This window comes from Chiloscyllium punctatum, chromosome 24 (assembly GCF_047496795.1).
Source record: "Chiloscyllium punctatum isolate Juve2018m chromosome 24, sChiPun1.3, whole genome shotgun sequence".
NCBI lineage: Eukaryota > Metazoa > Chordata > Chondrichthyes > Orectolobiformes > Hemiscylliidae > Chiloscyllium > Chiloscyllium punctatum.
The window spans coordinates 58,091,223-58,112,045 of NC_092762.1; the positions used below are offsets into that span (position 1 = coordinate 58,091,223).

Genomic DNA, 20,823 nt, shown 5'->3' on the forward strand with positions numbered 1-20,823 from the left:
TGTCAACAATAACCAACCTATCCAGGTATAGCAAGGATACTTATAACCTTTAATGGGATGCATGGAGTTATATACAATCAAACTTCAACTGTCGAATAATTTCTTGTTTTGGAGGAAGCTAAGGTTCCACGGCTCAGTTTTTAAAAAGCGCTTAATTGAATTCATTAAAAGAAGAACTGAGTGTAGTTGTTTTGGGTATTATTAGTAATGGCCTCCTAAGAAATTCCTTTTTCCCACTTTAATAAAAACTTTAGCTTTAGATGAGTAGGCCAAAGCACCAAGGAACAGGCGTTCTTTTTAAGTTCTATATGAACTCAAATGAAGTTTTATGGTAGAGTTTTATTTCATGAGATGGTTTTTGACTTAACTCCAATTTCTCTCTGGTGTTATGACTAAGATTGTTGGTGAGGAGGAGGGGGTGTTGCACTGTTTCATTTTCTTGTCCCACTACTCACTGGTCAGAGAACACTTTTAAAATTTAACCAAGTTGGTGCTATTGCCAATTATATAGGTTTTGGATTGCATCAGTTTCAGTATTAAGAACTAGTCAAACAGGTTTTATTAGTTTGCAATTTTTGAGAAGATTTGTACCTCAGGTTGATGATAAGTCTGTAAATTAGCTTGCTGAGCTTGAAGGTTTGTTTTCAGGTGTTTTGTCACCATACTAGGTACCATCATTCTCACTGATGATGTTACCTAGTATGGTGATGAAACGTCTGAAAACAAACCTTCCAGCTCAGCAAGCTAACTTACAGACTGAGGTTTTGTTAGTCAATAATGAAAAACTGGCTTATTAGCAAAACTAATTTTTTTTCAAAGATGCAAAAATTATTGATGAACAGTTTAGATTATCCAAATATAGTTACCTCTGAAACAAAACTCATGAGTACTCGAGTTGGAGAAACATGAAAAATGAGAACTCTGCAGAGTTTATGCATTAAACTGCTTTGATTAAGTAATAATTAAACTCATGAAAAAATACATGGATTGTCCCAACTGATGTTCTGATCCTAAAGTTATTCACAATCTTAATACTGAGGTGGCTCCCTGGAACAATTGTATTTAACTGAATTCGCTTTGCTAGAGATGGTGAGGTAGATTTCAATGAATCTTCTCGAGGAATCCTCCACAAGTGGGCAAGATGATTGCTGGATTGGTTTTAGATCTTACGTTTTGTTGAGAGGAGTTGCTAAGAAAGAGAGAGCAACAGATTGTGGGCTTGCTGGCTGGCTTGGCCAACATTTATTGCCCGTCCCCAAGTTAAGAATTTGGTGGTGAGCTCCTTCTTGAACTGATGCAGTCCATTTGCTGTTGATACACCCATAATGCTGAAGAGAATTCCAGCATTTTGCCATAGGGACAGTAATGAACATCAATATAATTCCAATTCAGAAGGGCTTGGAATGGAACTTCCAAATGGTGCTGTTCCCAAGTATCTGTTGCCCTTGTTGAGTTGATAGTGGTTATGGGTAGAAGGTGTTGTCTAAGGAGCCTTTGTGAATTTCTGCAGTGCATCTTGTCAATAGTACAACTGCTGCAATTGAGTGTCATGGTGGAGGGAGTAGATGATTCTGGATGTGGTGCCAGTCAAGTGCGTTGCTTTGTCCTGGATGGTATCAAGCTTATTGAGTGTTGTTAGAGCTGCACTCATCCAGACATGTGAGGAGTATTCAATCACATTCCTGACTTGTGCCTTGTAGATGGTGGGCAGGCTTTGGGGAAGGTGAGTTACTTATTGCAGGATTCTTGCTGTTGTAACCATGGCATTTATAAGGCTAGTCCAGTTCAGTTTCTGGTCACGGTTAACACCCAGGTTATTGATGGTCGTGTATTCAGCGATGGTAATGCCATTTGAACATCAAGGAATGGTGATGAGATTTTCTGTAGTTGGAAATGGTCAATACTTGGCATTTGTATGGAACAACTATTTCCTGCCACTTGTCAGATCAGAGCTGCAAATTAACAGGCCCTGGTGCATTTGGAAATAGATTGCATCAGTATCTGAGGAGTTACATCTGATCCTGATCATTGTGCAAACCATCAGTGAACATCCCCATTTCTGACCTTATGATGGAGGCAAGGTTGAAGATGGGGCAATTGGGTCTAGGACCCTACTCTAAGGAGCACCTGAAGGGAGATCTTGGATCTAGATGACTGATCTCAAATAACCACAACCATCTTCTTTTGTGCCAGGAATGACTCCAACCATTGGACAGTATTCCTCCTGATTCCAATTGACTCAAATTTTGCTAGGGTTGCTTAATGTCAGACTCTGTTAAATACGGCACATTAATGTCAAAGACTTCCACTTTTGACTTTACTCTGGAGTTCAGCTCTTTCTCTGTCGCTGGAATGAGATCAGGAGGTGGCCCTGGTGGAACCCAGACTGAGTATTAGTAAGAAAGTTATTACTAAGTAAGTGCTGCTTGATAGCATTGTTGATGAACCTTCCATCATTTAATTGATGATCAAGAGTAGACAGCTGGGGTGGTAAATGGCTAGCTTGGACTCACTTGAAATTGATTCTTTCAAGTGGAGCTTAACATGGAAGAGTACCGATCCATCAGCTGAGGGGGCACTGAAGGTGGCAACTAATTAGGAGGTTTCCTTGAGTATTTTTGGCCTGATGTCATAATACTTGGGGTTTGGAGTCAATATTGAGGACTCCCAGGACAACTCTCTCCTGTCTGTATGCCATTGTGAGGCCACCTCCGGAAGGTCTATCTTCCTGTTGGGATACAGGTGGTATTACCTGGGATATTACAGTATCTGTAGGGTGTATTTCATGAGAATGATTATGTCAGGCTTTTGCTTGACTCCTCTGTGAGCAAGGACTCCCAATTTTGTCACTAGCTCCCAGATATTAGCAGGAGGACTTTGCAGGGTTTAGAGAGCTGATTTTGTTTAGTTCCGGTGCTTAGGTTGATGCCAGGAGGTCCATCTAGTTTCAGCAACATTTCAGGCAGTCCAAATTCTCTCTTTCTGTGTTTAGAAAATGCAATAATTTAATCTCACACCATAAACTGGGCCTTGAGACCAGTCTCTGAGAGTCCTGTAGACTGAGTCTAGCTGAGCTCCTTGCAAGTGCGAAGTTATTGCTGTTATAACCATTACCTTTTCCTTAGCGAACTCTCCTTTATTTAAAAGTTTGAGATATATTCTACAGGTCCACAATGTTCAAAAACTAATACTTGGATCACATATCTTCACAACACTGGTTACAATATGTTAATCACTTTTTAATATTCAGTTCTGATTTTCATATTGCAGTTCCTGGAATCCCTCCCTCTGAGACCTGGCAGATTTGTTGCTGTATGCTTCTCTGGGCTTTTATCTGCAGTCTTCTGATTTTGGAAAGTGACCAAGTTGTGGGAGAGGAGAATAAAGAAAAGAGAGGAAGCTAGTTTTTAATAATTAGTGTCTAGTATTTTGAAAAAATGTTTGTATGGTTTGCTTTATGGTGGCTTTGTGAGAGTGCTTGATGTTGAGACCCAGGTTCAGTCTGAGAATGAAAGTCGCTCAGCAGGAATGATATTGAATGATGATGACTGGTTGAGCGACTTGCTCAAGATAATTATTCTGACCCATTGCCTTTTGGGTAGCATAGCTATATCAGTGGCATAAATCTCCCTCTGTTGTATAACTGGCTAAGAACGGACCCGAATATGTGTTGCTGGAAAAGTGCAGCAGGTCAGGCAGCATCCAAGGAACAAGAGAATCGACGTTTCGGGCATAAGCCCTTCTTCAGGAATGAGGAAAGTGTGTCCAGCAGGCTAAGATAAAAGGTAGGGAGGAGGGACTTGGGGGAGGGGCGTTGGAAATGCGATAGGCGGAAGGAGGTCAAGGTGAGGGTGATAGGCCAGAGTGGGGGTGGGGGCAGAGAGGTCAGGAAGAAGATTGCAGGTTAGGAAGGCGGTGCTGAGTTCGAGGGATTTGACTGAGACAAGGGGGGGGGAAGGGAAATGAGGAAACTGGAGAAATCTGAGTTCATCCCTTGTGGTTGGAGGGTTCCTAGGCGGAAGATGAGGCACTCTTCCTCCAACCGTCATGTTGCTATGGTCTGGCGATGGAAGAGTCCAAGGACCTGCATGTCCTTGGTGGAGTGGGAGGGGGAGTTGAAGTGTTGAGCCACGGGGTGGTTGGGTTGGTTGGGTGGGTGTCCCAGAGGTGTTCTCTGAAACGTTCCGCAAGTAGGCGGCCTGTCTCCCCAATATAGAGGAGGCCACATCAGGTGCAGCGGATGCAGTAAATGATGTGTGTGGAGGTGCAGGTGAATTTGTGGCGGATATGGAAGTATCCCTTGGGGCCTTGGAGGGAAGTAAGTGGGGAGGTGTGGGCGCAAGTTTTGCATTTCTTCAGTCAAATCCCTCGAACTCAGCACCGCCTTCCTAGCCTGCAATCTTCTTCCTGACCTCTCCGCCCCCACCCCCTCTCCAGCCTATCACCCTCACCTTGACCTCCTTCCACCTATCGCATTTCCAACGCCCCTCCCCCAACTCCCTCCTCCCTACCTTTTATCTTAGTCTGCTGGACACACTTCCCTCATTCCTGAAGAAGGGCTGATGCCTGAAACGTCGATTCTCTTGTTCCTTGGATGCTGTCTGACCTGCTGCGCTTTTCCAGCAACACATTTTCAGCTTTGATCTCCAGCATCTGCAGTCCTCACTTTCTCCTGGAAGAATGGACCCTGACAGGTAAGCTAGCTAGGACCATAGGTCAGGGTGTGGATTTCATGTTTGTCTTCTTGTTTTCTGTTTCCTAGATGTATCAACCGTCCTAGCACTAGTCCAGAAATATGTATCCAATGCACGTCTGGTGGAAGATTTTGGGCATGAAATGACTTTTATTTTACCCTATGTTGGTGCAAAAGATGGTGCTTTTGTAGAACTCTTCCAGGAATTGGACAGCCATCTCTGTGAACTTGGAATTTCCAGCTATGGCATCTCAGACACTAGCCTGGAAGAGGTAAGCATGTGGAGGAAAATAGTAAATATGGACATAACCTAGTGAAGCTTCATTTTTGAAATTCTCATCCCTGTGTCCAATCTCAACCATCTTGTTTGTTCCTCCCCACTTCTCAAATATTCTTTGACTGTAAACCCTCCGAGGTCACCGCACTCCTCCACTTCTGGCCTCCTGTATATCTGAAGTTTTGTTGCTCTCGTGTTGGCAGATTTACCTTCAGCCATCTAGTTCACACGTTCTGAATTTGCTCTTTAACCTCTACAGCTCACAGTCTTTCTCTGTCTTTGTCTCTGTCTCTCTGCCTCTGTCTTTCTCTGTGTGTTAAACCTCCTTCATTACTGAGTTATTCCCTGTGTCTCAGTGTCAAATTTTGATAATGCTGTTGTGAAACACTTAAAGATATTTCACTTCATTCAATATACATTAACCTGGCAGACACAGTAGCATGTCAGAATATATATCTAGAGCAAGTCCCTCTAAGAACCAGTCATTGTCATTCAATATCATCTGTTTATGAGTTCAATGGCAGAAATGGAAGAAGAACAGATGAGTTCCACTCCCCACATCACCCCTCACCAGAAACTGGAACTGTTGTTCCAGTTAGCAATAGTTGAAGACGGGCAGCTAAATTATCCTCATTGTCCTGGTCAATATTGTTCAAAAAATAGACTATCTGGTCATTATCCTGTTGCTTTTTATGGATATCTGCTGCGCTCAAATTGGTTTGGTACAATTTATATGTTACAGCAATTACTGCATTTCAAATTTCTTCATTTGCAAGGAGCTTTTGAGGTTTCCAATCGTTGTGAAAAGCACTCTAGGAATCCGAGTCATAATTGATATATTTTTAATGTGTAATATGTCCTCTAGATTTTTCTTAAAGTGGCTGAAAACACTGGAGTGGACAGTGATATTGCAGGTAATTCTGAAGTTTTCATTTTACATTTTTAAATCACTCTCAATGTCTCATGCTCATGAATCAATAACTTATCTTGAAAACTCTACTTGTTGGGAGGGTTAGTAATAGACCTTAGTAAGACATAGGCAGGTTGGTGGAATTGTCAGGCGAATGGTAGATTAAATTCATTGTGTTAATCAGAAGAAAGTGCAAGAACACAGATTGTGGTTGTGGCTGGAGAGCATTTAGACACAAATTACTGATGGTAGCAGAACAAGTTGATAAAGGAATTGCAAAGATTTGGGGACTTAAATTGAGGTATAGCGTACAAAATACTGGAAGGTATGCTGAATAGATTTAGAAGCTGGGGTTCTTCTTCAAGTGGAGATAGTCAAATGGAGTTTTGATTGAGGTGTTGAATATTAGAGTATTTGGATACAATAGTTGCAAAGAAACTCTTTCTAGTGACTGAACAAATACCCAGAGAACACAGTACACAAAAGAATTATGGGTGAAACTGGGCAGTACTTCATCACACAATGCGCTGCTAAGACTTAGAATGCTTTGAAAGGATGTTGAATCTTAATACACTGACTTTCAGATGGAGATTGATAACAATTTAGAGAAAATAATGTTGCCGGCAATAAAATGGATTACTGTTTGAAAGAGCCAGTGCAGATCTGCTGGGCTGAATGTTCATCTTCCATGTGACGCAATTCTGTGCAGAAGGCGTGATGTTTGTCTAGATGAAAGAGCTGGACAATGTCCATTGGAGTTGGATAGCTGTTGCTTTTAATGGTGCTACCATAGCATGAACGTACCTGGGAAAGGTGGGGTGGGGTGGAAGGGGGTGGGGAGAGAGAGAAACAGAGAGAGATATTTTGCTAGGGTTGCTTAAGAGATTGCCTCTTTGCATTTCGGGCTAGTGTACAATTGATTAGAAGCATTATGTGTTCAAAGTGTAGGAAGCTTGAGAGGAGAAAATAAGTTTGGATTCCAAAATTCACCAACCATGTGGTTTTCTGCATATTATATCTGGGTCTCTTGTCTTTCAGTGATTAGTTAATAACTTCATTGTCATTCCAAATAACTGTTGACATGCTAGACGGACCTAGGTGTTTTCTCTGAAAACAATTATAGTGTTTCTGTGCACTTTGTTTTTAAGTATCAGCTTTCCTGAATACTCCATTCAGAGGATGATCTCATGTTAAGTATGTATGAGCACAAGTTAGAGTTCTTATGATGTGGGGATAGTGTCCCTACCTCTGAACCTGGAGGTCTAAATTTAAATCTCACCAGCTGCAGAGGTGTGTCATAGCATATGTGAACATGTTAATTAAAAATATCTGTAAACATGATTATTGTAGTTGGAACAGAGCCTGTGGAGTCATCCATGATTTCTGCTTAACTTCTGGATTCCAACTTGGATTCTGTGCTTACCAAAGTTTGGGGACATTGGGGTCTCTGGAGTATTTTTGTTTCATTTAAATGTTCATCTGAGATGGTATCTGGGAGAAGGAATTTTGGTAAATCGTCAAAATTTTGATTCTTGGGCTCTTAGCCTCCAAGCTATGTGGGTGTGCAACTGCACAGAAATGTATAATCTTATATACAGTCAGCAAGCAGGCTTTGCAGACCTAATGTTCACTTTCCAAAACATGTGTGCATGGCTGCAGAGGATTATGAAAGGGCCAGTCAGTGCATGAAAACAAGTAGACACTGCCAAGGGAAATTAAAGGAAACTTTAGCCCAGGTTCCATCCATTGTGTTTCTTACCAGTGAAAGATCCATTTGAGGTGTGATTTCATGCCTGATCAGATGTTGTTGCTCGTTAATAGTTGCAGCAAATGGAGGACAGCTTATTGCAATGAACACTGAAACATGATTGATGCATTAACAGAAGGACCCATTCTGCCATTGCAGTACTCATTCATTTTTTTGTCTGTTTTATTGACTGAAGATTTATTTCTCGCTTTCTGTATCCTTACTATTTTTACTTGGTCTCACAGATGGAAATGTTCCCATTAAAAGAGTCAGATGTTCACGATCCAGTGAGCACACACTGCAGCCAGTCAGTGAGGAAGGGGATTTTGAGCTACCTGACACAGAACCTGGTAATATGCATATTCAATGATGTTACTAAATTTTAGAGACAATATTGTTGTGACTGAAGTTCAATTTAAGGTTCAGGGGGGTAAATGAAATCTGCTCCTGCCAACTGGCATGATATGGCCCTGACAGCTTTAGGGATCAGAATGATGAAAAGAGTAAAATGGCAAAAATAAAAACACTTGGTCATGAAATGAATGATTATTAATAAGATAGAAAATGAAAAGTGCACAGAATTTTACCCAATTATTCCATGTTATTATCTCCAAATTTAACAATATGAATATTATTCATGCCTTCACTACTTGTTCCAACTATGGAAACAATACATCCAAGAATTTGATGCAAATTCAGATTACTTTAAATTTGTTTGTTAAATGTTTATTGTATTGAATATGTTGTCTCTCTTTCTCTAATGCTTCCTAAATGCCAGTAAAAAGGAAAGGTCGAAGGAAAGGTATGACTTAAATATAAATTGGATTGGGTTTTGTTTCAAGTTAATCTGTTAGGAGCATGTGCAAATCCTGAAACAGAAGCTGTTTTAGAGCCAGTTACACTTGTCCAATATTTAAGTAATTAACTCGTAGGGTAACATTTAAGCAAGGAAGTGACATTGATGACAGAATTAAGGCTGACCATCAGTGGAACTGATGTTAGGGAGCTTTGTCACTGGTTTGAGAAGAAACTAGCTGGAGGTTTAGATTAGATTAGATTACTTACAGTGTGGAAACAGGCCCTTCGGCCCAACAAGTCCACACCGCCCCACCGAAGCGTAACCCACCCATACATCTACCCCTTACCTAACACTATGGGCAATTTAGCATGGGCAATTCACCTGACCTGCACATCTTTGGACTGTGGGAGGAAACCGGAGCACCCGGAGGAAATCCACGCAGACATGGGGAGAATGTGCAAACTCCACACAGTCAGTCGCCTGAGGAGGGAATTGAACCCGGGTCTCCGGCGCTGTGAGGCAGCAGTGCTAACCACTGTGCCACCGTGCCACCCACAGGTTCCTGAACCAGATTTCACACAATGCTCCACATGTCTCAATATCTCTCTTAATTATGTTACTAAATTTTAGAGGCAATATTGTTGTGACTGAAGCTCAGTCTCAGGTTCAGGGAGTAAATAAAATCTGCTCCTGTGTGGATGAGCAGAGAGATCTCAGTGTCCATGTGCATAGGTCCCTGAAAGTTGCCAACCAGGTTGATAGGGTTGTTAAAAAGGTGTACGGTATGTTAGCTTTTATTGGTAGAGAGATTGAGTTTTGGAGCCATAAGGTCATGTTGCAGCTGTACAAAGCTCTGGTGTGGCCACACTTGGAGTATTGCGTACAGTTCTGGTTGCCGCATTATAGGAAGGACGTGGAAGCATTGGAAAGGATGCAGAGGAGATTTACCAGGATGTTGTCTGGTATGGAGGGAAGGTCTTATGAGGAAAGGCTGAGGGACTTGAGACTATTTTCATTAGAGAGAATAAGTTTAAGAGGTAACTTTATAGAGGCATACAAGATGATCAGAGGATTAGATAGGGTGATCAGTGAGAGCCTGTTTCCTCAGATGGTAATGGCTTGCACTAGGGGACATAGCTTTAAACTGAGGGGTGATAGATATAGGACAGATGTTAGAGGTAGGTTCTTTAATCAGGGAATGGTAAGGTTGTGGAATGCCCTGCCTGCAGCAGTAGTAGACTTGCCAACTTTAAGGGCAGTTAAATGGTCATTAGATAAATAGATGGATGATGTATGTTAGATGGGCTTCAGATCAGTATCACAGACCGGCGCGACATCGAGGGCTGAAGGGCATGTACTGCACTGTAATGTTCTATGGTCAGTGACATCTGATCAGGATTGGCTGCGATGTATCTTACAGCCCATTTGCAGAAATGTGATGTCTAGGGTCACCTGTGAAGGATGGTGAAATAAAGAAGTTACAATATTGTCTGGGATCTATACAAAGTGGAAACTGAGAAGGGAATATTTTAGAGGAAGCAGAGATATGTGAGAGTTTAAATTGATTATTTTCTAAATACAGCTTTAGCAATGAACACGGTTCTCAGTGCAGTAATTAAACAGCAGAATGTATCTATCAACATTTGGAAAATAAAAACCTTAGCGCATTAATAATTTGTTGAATTTTAGCAATCTTCACTAAGATAATTTCATATTAAAGGCTGGTGTTTTATGGAACATCAAGGTAAAAGCATTGCCATTTTATAATAAAAGTATTTTTTTAAAACCTGATCAGAACCCAAGGAGACTGACTTTATGCAATGTATGGAAGGCAGAGGTTCATTCCAGTTACGTGGCTGGCAGCTCACCCGACAACAGTTCCATTCCTTGTTCATCAAGCGCTTCCTGTATGCTCGCCGAAGTCGCAGAGGACTTTTTGCTCAGGTAGTTTTAATGATCCATAGGATGCTGTTTCCCACATTGACTCTTTTACCTGCACTGCTCCTCCATTTGCTCAACATCACCGAAAATGGCTGACATTTGTTGGGATATAGTTCTACATGCTATTCTTAAACTATTCATGACTCCCAGCCCCATACCAGAGTAGTTGACTCTTAACTGTCATTAGAAGTGGCCTAACAAAGCCACTGACTGGCATGAAACCACTAAGTGATTTGATTGGAAGACCTACCACCAGCACCTTTCAGGGCAATTAGGGACATGCCAACCTTGTTGACAACCATCGTATCCTCGGAACAAACATCTTTAAATGAACACCTTACTCCCCAAAAGCAGATCAGTTGCTGGGATTCAATTTAACAACTGTTGCTCCCCCTAGTTTCTTATCCATGTATCAGCCTTGGCATTGGGCTGTAACAGTGTGGGCTATGTGCCCAAGCTAACATCGTGTGCGTACTTCCTGGAAGAGTCACTGAAAACATTTGAGTGCTTGGACACTGGCTGAGGTTACGTTTCCATTGTCGCAACTATTTTCCACTGCTGGGATGAAACGTGACCTAGAGATTCATTAATGTTCCCCATCTCTGGTAGGTTTAAGACTCCAAGGTGGTCTATGAAGGAAGTGGAATGCTCACACTGGTAATATATAGAGTGCATTTCTGACCGATAATGAACAAGAATCTTCAGCATTTAACCTATGTTCAATCTGCTTGAGAGTATTGTATGCTGACACTGAGGGGTTTTCAACTCCTCCTTTTCTCCCTCCTTCAACCTGCCAGAGAGTGAGCAAAGAGAGCCATTAAAATGGAAGCTGGGACTTTCCCATTGACTTTGCGCTCGGAAGCTGCAAATGGAAATTGACATTTGCTGCCACTAAATAAATGCACCTTATTTGATGGGGTCCTCGTTTAATCTACATAAAATACAGCACATCAATGCTGGGGAAGACAGTATAAGTATGATTGGACCGTATAAGTATGACTGGGATCATTGAACTAATGGATGTTTCCTGTTATTTCTTTCCAGATTGTGCTGCCTGCATTGTTTGTGTTTATTGCTCTGTTCTTCAGTATGATTGTGCCTCCATTTGGGAAATATCCACCATTAGAACTGAGTCCCTCGATGTATGGAGAACAGTACACTTTCATCAGGTACTCAACTTGATTTATATTTATATTTTTATTGTTCAAAATGACCAGTCATTCGCTGTTGAGACATTGTGAGTCAGAGCCCTAAGGAAGTATTTGAATTGTACAATGTCTTATGACATATCTCAGATATTTCAAAATGAGTGCACCATGAGTTTTTTTTTTAAGTACAGCAGTCACTGGTTTCATGTAGCAGTCATTTTGTAATCTGTCAGATTCCACACTGAGAAGAGTGACTAGTCCATCTCTTTTTGGAAGTGATTGATGATTGAGGAAGGAATGTTGGCCAGGATAAAATAGCTTATTTGTATAGTGAATATCCTGGAACCCTCATCCTGGAGTGAGGCTCAAACCTTTGGACTGACAAGCAGGAGTACTCCTGACTAGACAAAGCTAGCAAACAATGGCATTTGGACCACTAAACACACTCCTTTCAATCCATTCGTTTATGATTTTCATAAAGAAGTTCATATAAATGCTCCCAAATTGAATCAGGTAATACTCCAGAATTATCATTTGTTATTCCAATTCAACCACTCAAAAGTTATGGAATGTTTGATCATTTCAGTCTGCATGCAAACTTTGATTTTACATCCCTTAAATACTTACAGAATGGTCATAAAGATGTTTTATAAAGATCAGTAACATTAGGTAATGTATCAGTACAATGTAGTTTTACATCAGTTTTCATGCCTTTTAAAGACAGCAATTCTCAATAGGTTTCCATGCATGAAGCTTCTTTCCACTACCTCACTTGTGTGTGATCCACAGCAGTGAATGCCAGGCTGATATCCAGTCCCTTTGTCATGTTACTAATTTACTGCATGTGAATCCAAGTGGAATAGTTCCCTTTTGAAACATTGAGGGATGACTTTTGTGGTTGGGTTGAAATCTCAATGTCTGGTGTTTTTCCAGACCCCAATCCTGCTCATGTTTGTGATTGATCTGTGCCTGATGTGATTTTTGATAAGCTGTCATATTTGTGGCCAGTGGAAGCTGAAGGGCCAACATTGAGAGATGAGCAGTCCCAATGTCAGAGGTGGTAACTACCAAATTATGTTGGACAGAGAGAGATGTCATCTCAAGCTGGAGGCATGCCGCCAGGTCTCTGCTGTGTTTGAAAAACCCTTGGTCTCCATGCAGATCCCAAAAAGATGACTGGAGGCAATTGGCTGTTCACCTCCATTTAATGTGCCCCCTGAGCTGGCATGTTGTAAAATATTCCAGAAGGAAACAACATAACAGAACATGGGCAGGTCAAAGAATCGCAAACCTATCCAGCTCTGGTCACACCCTTTAAACGTTTAGTCCTAAGGATCACTGGATGCCAGGAAAAGCCTTAGCCTTTTGCTGAATAAATGAACGAAGCTTAGCTGAATGCCCTTATCTGTGATGATGATATGCAGTGTTGAGACCCACAATTGAGCTCTTCTCTCGACGTTGACATACATGCACTTCCCAGTAGGACCATTTCCTCCACCATCTCCACTGACTGTCAAGGATGGTGAAGCCACATTCCAGATTTGGAACCCATCTGGCTGTAGTCAGTCACCTTGGTACAGACTAAGAATGGGTTGTGTGGCTCCGTGTCATGCCGGGGAGGGAATTCATCCACCGAGCTTGTTATGTTCAAGTAAGTAGACAATTGTAATGATCCTTGCTGGTGTCTTGATCTGCTGCCTGTTGATTTGAGATTAGGGAGGTGGGTTGCTTATGGTATCTTATTCAACTTTATCCAAGTGTATACACAGTTTATGTTTCGGATTGTGAACAGATCTATTATGTCCTAGTCATTGATCTACTTTATCTATTTGGCCCATCAGTGATGATTTCCCAGAGGATCCAGTCACTCATGATCTGATCAGTGCACTCCTCAGTGACCCTGGATTTGGCACCAAATGTATGGAGAGTGGAAAGAATGAGTAAGTATTCATCAGAGGTTCCTTTATCCTTCAGCTATTGTACAATGTTTAGACATAATTTATCCTCTTTACCACCTACCCCCTCTTGCACCATACTTCCATCACCCCCACCTCTTGCCTGTTGCTTTTCAATTGGATGATAGAAATATCTGTTGATGATATTATCGTAATCAGCTTTCTCTGTCTAATCCCCGCAACACTATTTTAATGGCCATGTTACAAATTTTAGACTTGCTTCAGATTACAGCCTTAGTGAGACACTCCATCTATTCTCTGTGAAGACATCGGAATGAGACAGTTGATAAGAGTACTGTATCAATGAGGTCATGCATGAGGCATCTTTCAAATGCCTAATAAACAGAATAACACCTCCACTGCATCTGTTAAAGGCCCACACAAGAATAATTTTGAACCTTGCACAGTGGAGCCAAATTTGAGCGCATGAATCCCTAGTCAATCCGTTCATTTCTACCTAGAATTCCTATTTACTGATTTAGTTTTGCTGGTTTTCAAGTAGCTATTCTTATTGTATTTCTTCATAGGTAGGTGGAACCTAAATCAGCATAGCAGAGGTCTGATTGTATCAGCAACTTGAACTGCTTATGAATGTTCAAAATGTATACTCTGTGACTATCAGCATTCTAGGGCACACCAATTACCCGACAAAGGTAAACCTTTAGGGCAGTTACATTAGCTTGTATGTATATAGCAACTTTACTATTGGAAAATCTGTGCTGTACAAGGATGTGTGAAACAAAAATTGACAGCAAGTCATAACAGATGTTGGAGCAGATGACCAATAGCTTAGTTAAAGAGGTTGGTTTCAAAGGGCATGTAAAAAGAGGGATGGGAGACAGAGAGATTTAGGAAGGAAATTTCAAACCTTGAGATCTTGACATTTGAATGCAAGACAGTCAGAGATGAGGATAAGCTCAGGGACTGGGTGGGGAGGCAGAAATCTCTCAGCTGGAAGGAGAGGTGATTGCCAGAAGGAATAGATGCAAGGATTGATGGAGAGATGTGATGGAGTAGGGATGTCATCTGCAGATTGAGGTGGGTGTGTGTCTAGGTTGGGGAGGGGGGGAAGGAGCAGGGTGGGGCGGGGAAGCGGAGGGTGGTGGCCGTGGGCATTGTATCTGAAGTTGCAAAAGGGCTTTGAGAAAGCTATGTGAGGCCAGCCAGAAAACTATTCTAACACTTGACTATAAAAGTTACGAGACATGAATGAGGGTTTCAGCAGCAAATGACCTAAAGCAGGGTTGGAGTTGGGCAATTGAGGTGAACATAGTCTTAGAGATGACTTATAGAGTCATAGAGATGTACAGCATGGAAACAGACCCTTCGGTCCAACCCGTCCATGCCGACCAGATATCCCAACCCAATCTAGTCCCACCTGCCAGCACCCGGCCCATATCCCTCCAAACCCTCCCTATTCATATACCCATCCAAATGCCTCTTAAATGTTGCTATTGTACCAGCCTCTACCACATTTTCTGGCAGCTCATTCCATACATGTACTACGTACACATAGTTTGTGAAACAGTCTGACTTAGCCTTGAGGCAGATGCTGGGGAGTCAGTAACTGGGAAATAGTTGGAAAGTTCCCTCCCTAGACATTCTTTCCCCATTAATTTGTAATCAATTTTGAACCATTATGTTTATAGTGTTTGAGTGTTAAGGATTTCATTTTACATTGAGTCCCTTCCAATAGTTTCCTTGCCCTTTTCTCCTCCTGCACCCCAGAAGTATGCAGTGCCAAGATGGTGGAACTGATTGGATAACTCCCCAAGTTTCAGAATCCATCCTGAAGATCTTTCACAGTGGTAACTGGACTATGCAAAACCCATCCCCTGCGTGTGTGTGCAGCTCAAAGGAGACCCAGAGGATGTTGCCTTTATGTGGAGAAGGAGCAGGAGGGCTCCCGCCCCCTCAGGTAAGTTTGACATGTCTGAGGTGGTGAGTACAGTTGTAGGTGTTTTAGCCTGGCCTGCTGTCTCTGTGGTGCTAATGCTTTTGCTGTCTGTTTAAAAACTATCGAAAAGTCTCAAATTTATTTTAACATTTGTCCGATTTCCACATTGAGATTTCTTGCTAATTTATTGGGAATTCAGAACAGATCCTAGAGAGTGTAATTTACACTATCATGTGTCAAAATATCGTTAATATTTTTTGTGAAATTGTAAATAGAATCTGGCCTGGGGAAAGTTTGCTGCATTCGTTTTGATGTCACTGTACACGCTCAGATTTTTGTATCTGACACAGTTGGAGTGTGGTTGTAATTCTGAAATCTGTATCTGTATTAGAAAGTTTATGTTTGCATGCGATTCTTATCTGCATACTTTGCTTTCTGTTTGCTATGTTTGTCTAATTTTTTTTCAAACTCCTTTATTCTTCATCAATTCTTCTATCCACATTTTTCATAAAGTTGCCAAATTGTCACAATTTGTGCATGATATTCTTGGCCACCATTTTGATTATTTTTGTTTCTGTTTTCATATAAGATTTTTTTTTTTGAAAAGCTGTTTTGTACAGGCAAAATATTAACTTGTTTTCCTTTTTTTTGAAGAGAGTTCTCTTTATTTTTAATGGTCTCCTTTTAACAGGGATTTCAGAAGTAGAGGCAGCATTTATTTTTAACAGATCTGAAAGGGTTAAATCTGAGGTGTACATGAGCACCAGCCAATACAATGTCATAGGGACATGAGGACAATCAACTGTGGATCTCAAAGATCTCACATCAACTTTTTCCTTGTAGACACAGTAACGGTCTCTAACATACTGATATAACTTGTATCTAGTTGCTAAGATGCAATGAACTATTAGACAAGAGCCTATTATTACATGGCCAAGTGTTTTTTCTCTATGGCACTAAATCTGAGCAGTGTCTATAGATCCCTTCCAGGAAAAATGATGAAAGCAAAATTACTATGGTGAATCCTCTACTATAACAAGCTGAAGTGAGAATTCCTCTAACATCAATGGTTGACTCCCTCGAGGAAGTACCCCTGACTGATGTCCAGTCCCCCTCAATTGATTACCTTTGATTGAAAGATGCTCCTTCAAATTCCCAAACCCTGGGACGACAAGCTGCCTATAAGGTAGCAGCTGCTGTGTACACCACATGGCAATGGGCCCGCTTTTGGTTAAGTTCATCTTAATGACATTGGGCTGAGTCCATTGAGTGTCCTCAGCTAACCAGTTAAGGGCTTCAATCAGTGTGAGGTGAATAGGTCAACCGTTGCCTTTCCTACCCAAAAGGTTATTTCTGGTGAAGGAGGGATTCGAGCACATAACTGCTTGCCTAATTAAATATCCTTCCCGTCTCCAGGCTCACCACACAAAGGCAAAAGATTCCACCCATTTATTCTGAAAATGTTATCATGCCATTCATTGAGCCATTGGCTGTTGTTTCTATAGTGTTCATTTTAACCCGATCTAAGCTCCTCCCACTATCCTAAATGGCTGATGGTTGGGCTTGGTGCTACTCTTCATTAATATTTTAATTTAAGGTCTTCTGACTGCTATTTAAAATTTATATAGTATATAGTTGTGAATTGTCCATCTTCCACACTGGTTCTGGAGATATGATTCAGTGCTCCGCCCTGAATCTCTCAGAATCTTGGATTTAATGAACAGCATTGGTTTCCTGAAATACTCTAGTAGAATAAATTAACCTTTCAACTCTCTGACATCTGGACACAACTATAAAGGCTCTTCCTATATTTGTTTAACCCCAATCTAAATTCTCTCTCCATTGGCAAGGAAGGTGTAATTACATTTTAATGGCTGTTTTGTGCATGGTTGTGACTGTAATTGGGAATAGTATAATTTTGCTTTGTGCTGACAGAATCAAATTTCTATTTTTGAATAGTTGCAGCGAAATACTGGGGACATTCTTCAGAATCTAACTGGCAGGAATGTATCTGACTACCTCGTGAAAACCTACCCCCAGATCATTAGTAAAAGGTACAGAGTGACAGCAACTTGGGAGCAAACCAAATACATTTGTCTTTATACCTGTACTGAATTACTTAAATATGCTTTTAAAACCATATGTTTTGTTTTGATCAGCATACTGTATGTAACTTGAGCCTCTTTTTCATTTTACAGTCTGAAAACTAAGAAGTGGGTGAACGAGTTCAGGTAAGTACTTACATCCAAGTTAATAGGAAAGAGATACATTGCACAATGTCCAGAATGAAGAGATTTGTATTCACCTACTGATGGTGCAAATATTAAGGGGCATGTGTACTTTACTGGCCAAAATAAAAATAATCTGCTTCATCTGTAAGTTGATATTCAATGATGTCAGACACTGTCAGACTATTGATAATGTTCTCTGTACCTAAAATGTGCAATCTTGGTTAATTTTCATAAATTTTATTCTTGACACTCATTCCTGAACATAACATGGTTGAAAGCTTTATATTCTCAAATTCCCACTTTACAGTTGGTTCTGCTCTAACACGGTAGCTCTGTTCACATGCAATCCTGTGTTATAAGAAAATTGCATAATAGCAGCATAATTTAAACTAATGGGGCTGGAAAGGCATTATAACCAATATACCCTTTAAAAGTTTGCGCTTTAGAAACAGTGTCCCCCATTCATTGATCACGTTACAGCAAATTCATATGAATGAAATTCATGTTATAGCAGAACAACCTGTAATTGTAATAAAACACCCATGGCAATCTTGTCAATATTTGAAAAAGAAATATCTGGCTAATGAATTGAGAAACACCAATGTGTCTTATTTTCCCTTTAGCTGCTGACAAATTGTGCACTTGTGAAATTGTCTGTGCTTATTGTTTGATTTTCAACTTCTGCAGTTTTTTAAAATTAAAGTAATGTAAAAATGTGCACTGTAAAACTGTAATGTTTTCATGTCCTGTCTGGGCTTTAAAGAGAATCAGAACCTTCATGATAATGTGTTGTAGGTATGGAGGATTCTCATTGGGAGCACGAAGTTCCCAGGTTTTACCTTCCTTGAGTGAAGTTAATATCTCCACTATTGAGATCAGGTCACGATTGAATGTCACAAAGGTATGGAATTGGTCTGAATATTTGCACTGTTTAATTCGTAATTTCTATTACAAGTCTGTTAGGTGTTGGGTAATCTACAACCCAGTCCATGAGCAAATTAGGAATGATTCTGAACTTTATTGCAATCTGCTTTGGGAAATGAAACACTTAGCTATTTCATAGAGCATATGCATCATGCATTCTTAGATCAGATCCATTACTAGTTAGAAATAACATTTGTTCCCTTTATACTATCTACTCAAACACTCCAAGGGAATCTACAACAGAGGTTGAGAGTAAAACTTGCACTTAACCCAAGCTTCTGTAGAGTTCCAACTTGCTAAACTGTGATATTTTTCCATTTTCCTTACCAATTGGAATACTGTTACCTCTGAATGATGTTGATATTTGGAATTTGAGCCAGTTTAGTAGCAGTTAATTGTGACTGTCTGAAGTTGTTTTAGGTTGGATTTTACATTCAGCAGACAGAAAACTTTAAACTCAGGCTTCAGAATGATTCATAAATCTGCTTGCTCAGTGTCTAAGGCATTAGGAACACAAGCGTTTGTCAGCTCATGCTGATGTAAATTCTCATCAGTTCAGAGATGCTTATTTGATTTTTATATGTGTTGTTTATGTAGTTATAGAGCTTTCAGTTTAAATCTAAATCTCTCCTTCAACATAAATGCATTTTGAATCCCACATTCTGGTTAAAAGTGGCCAGTTTCGTGTTGACTGTACTTGTTGGGATCTAATCCTTGTGCAACCAGTGTAAAATAACCATTGCCTTTCAATTAAATGTTGCAATTATTAAATACATACTGGAAGTAATCTATAGGATTGTAATGTGACAGATTTTTCAAAATGACACATTCCATATTCTCAAGTTGCTGCATTTCCTTCCATCCTTGTCGACTGGTGGCTCAGGCTAGAGTGCCATCAGCAGACACTTGATGGAACTGCAGTCTGTTTCACAATAAAATATTGTAATAATGATGTGGAGGTGCCAGTGTTGGACCAGGGTGGACAAAGTTAAAAATCACACAACGTCAGGTTATAGTCGCCCAGTAGGTTTATTTGGAAGTACAAGCTTTCACAATGCTGCTCCTTCATCAGGTAGCTCGTGGGGCAGGATCATAGGACACAAGATTTATCGTAAAAGATAAGACCGATGTAGTTGTATGACACTTTGATCTTTTACTATTGTAGTAATGATCAGCATTTTTGTATTCCAGGTTAGTATACATGTAACCTCCATAAAAACATAGACTCATTCATTTCTCTCTTGTCTTATCTGGGTCTATGACTGTCAGTTTAAATGTGTTTTTAAGAATTATTTTGTCCTTTCACTTTAAGTTATTCATGTTCAATTTTCTATTGATGTTAGGGTAGTTCCATGGACCGACTGCTGGGAAACATCGGAAACTTTATCGAGAGCTTGAACACAAATAATAATGTGAAAGTACGTTTGAAGAACTTCTACTTTTTTCCTGCCTGTCTGAAGTCTGTCTTTAGTTTTTGGTCCATTACACTTTGAAGTGTTATAAGTATTTTAAACCAATTATTTGCTGCTATTTATTGATCTAGAGCCAAATATTTACAAGTAATCACCAATCTAAATGCTTCCCTCATAACAGCAATCAAATTTCAATTCACTTCCATTAAATCACATGGTCTTAAGGCTACATTTAACCCCACAGTACAGGTGAACAGCATATTTTCTGAAATTCTAGTGAAATACTGAAGAGATAAAGCAACAGAAGGATTATACTAATAGTTACAAAAAGAAGGCAACTCCTATGGAGCATAAATACTGATGTATATCAGATGGAGCAAAAGTCCTGTCTATGTGGTGTAACATAGTATGCCTTTGACCTATGAATAGTATACTTTACATCAATAATCCTGTCAACAATACATTAGCTGATTTGACATCTATAATAATATTGACGGTCTTATTTCTCAGTTTAAACACTGAAGGCTGGATGGGCACTTTTATCTAGTTACACTGCAGTCCAATGTTCTTGCTGGTGTCTGCCAAGTGGGGCAAGGATAGATTTTCCATTAAATAAAAAGCCCAAGAACTATGGAAAGTTTTGAGGAAGGGTCACTGGACCCGAAACATTAACTCTGGTTTCTCTCTGCAGATGCTGCCAGACCTGCTGAGTTTCTGCAGCAATTTCTATTTTTGTTACAGATTTTCTGTTAGATGCTGTTCGGCAAGTAACTATGTGGTGCATATGCACACGGCTCACAGTGTCTGCTGGAATATTGGGTGTGCACCAGTCAGCCGATGCTAGTACTATTTTGTGCTTGCACAAACATTAAGTTGCTCACTTGGATGC

General features: G+C 40.4%; 1 protein-coding gene across 1 annotated transcript in view; it reads left to right on the forward strand.

Moving 5' to 3' along the window:
• LOC140494578 (phospholipid-transporting ATPase ABCA1-like) overlaps positions 1 to 20,823 on the forward strand; it is a 176,294-nt gene that overhangs the window by 116,975 nt on the left and 38,496 nt on the right. Inside the window, exons 25-36 of the mRNA XM_072593913.1 lie at positions 4,763 to 4,965; positions 5,836 to 5,884; positions 7,873 to 7,977; positions 8,406 to 8,429; positions 10,222 to 10,370; positions 11,412 to 11,536; positions 13,357 to 13,455; positions 15,199 to 15,388; positions 17,327 to 17,421; positions 17,566 to 17,598; positions 18,394 to 18,499; positions 19,866 to 19,940. Of these exons, the coding sequence (XP_072450014.1) occupies positions 4,763 to 4,965; positions 5,836 to 5,884; positions 7,873 to 7,977; positions 8,406 to 8,429; positions 10,222 to 10,370; positions 11,412 to 11,536; positions 13,357 to 13,455; positions 15,199 to 15,388; positions 17,327 to 17,421; positions 17,566 to 17,598; positions 18,394 to 18,499; positions 19,866 to 19,940 (1,253 nt within the window). The remainder of the gene's footprint in view (positions 1 to 4,762; positions 4,966 to 5,835; positions 5,885 to 7,872; positions 7,978 to 8,405; positions 8,430 to 10,221; positions 10,371 to 11,411; positions 11,537 to 13,356; positions 13,456 to 15,198; positions 15,389 to 17,326; positions 17,422 to 17,565; positions 17,599 to 18,393; positions 18,500 to 19,865; positions 19,941 to 20,823) is intronic.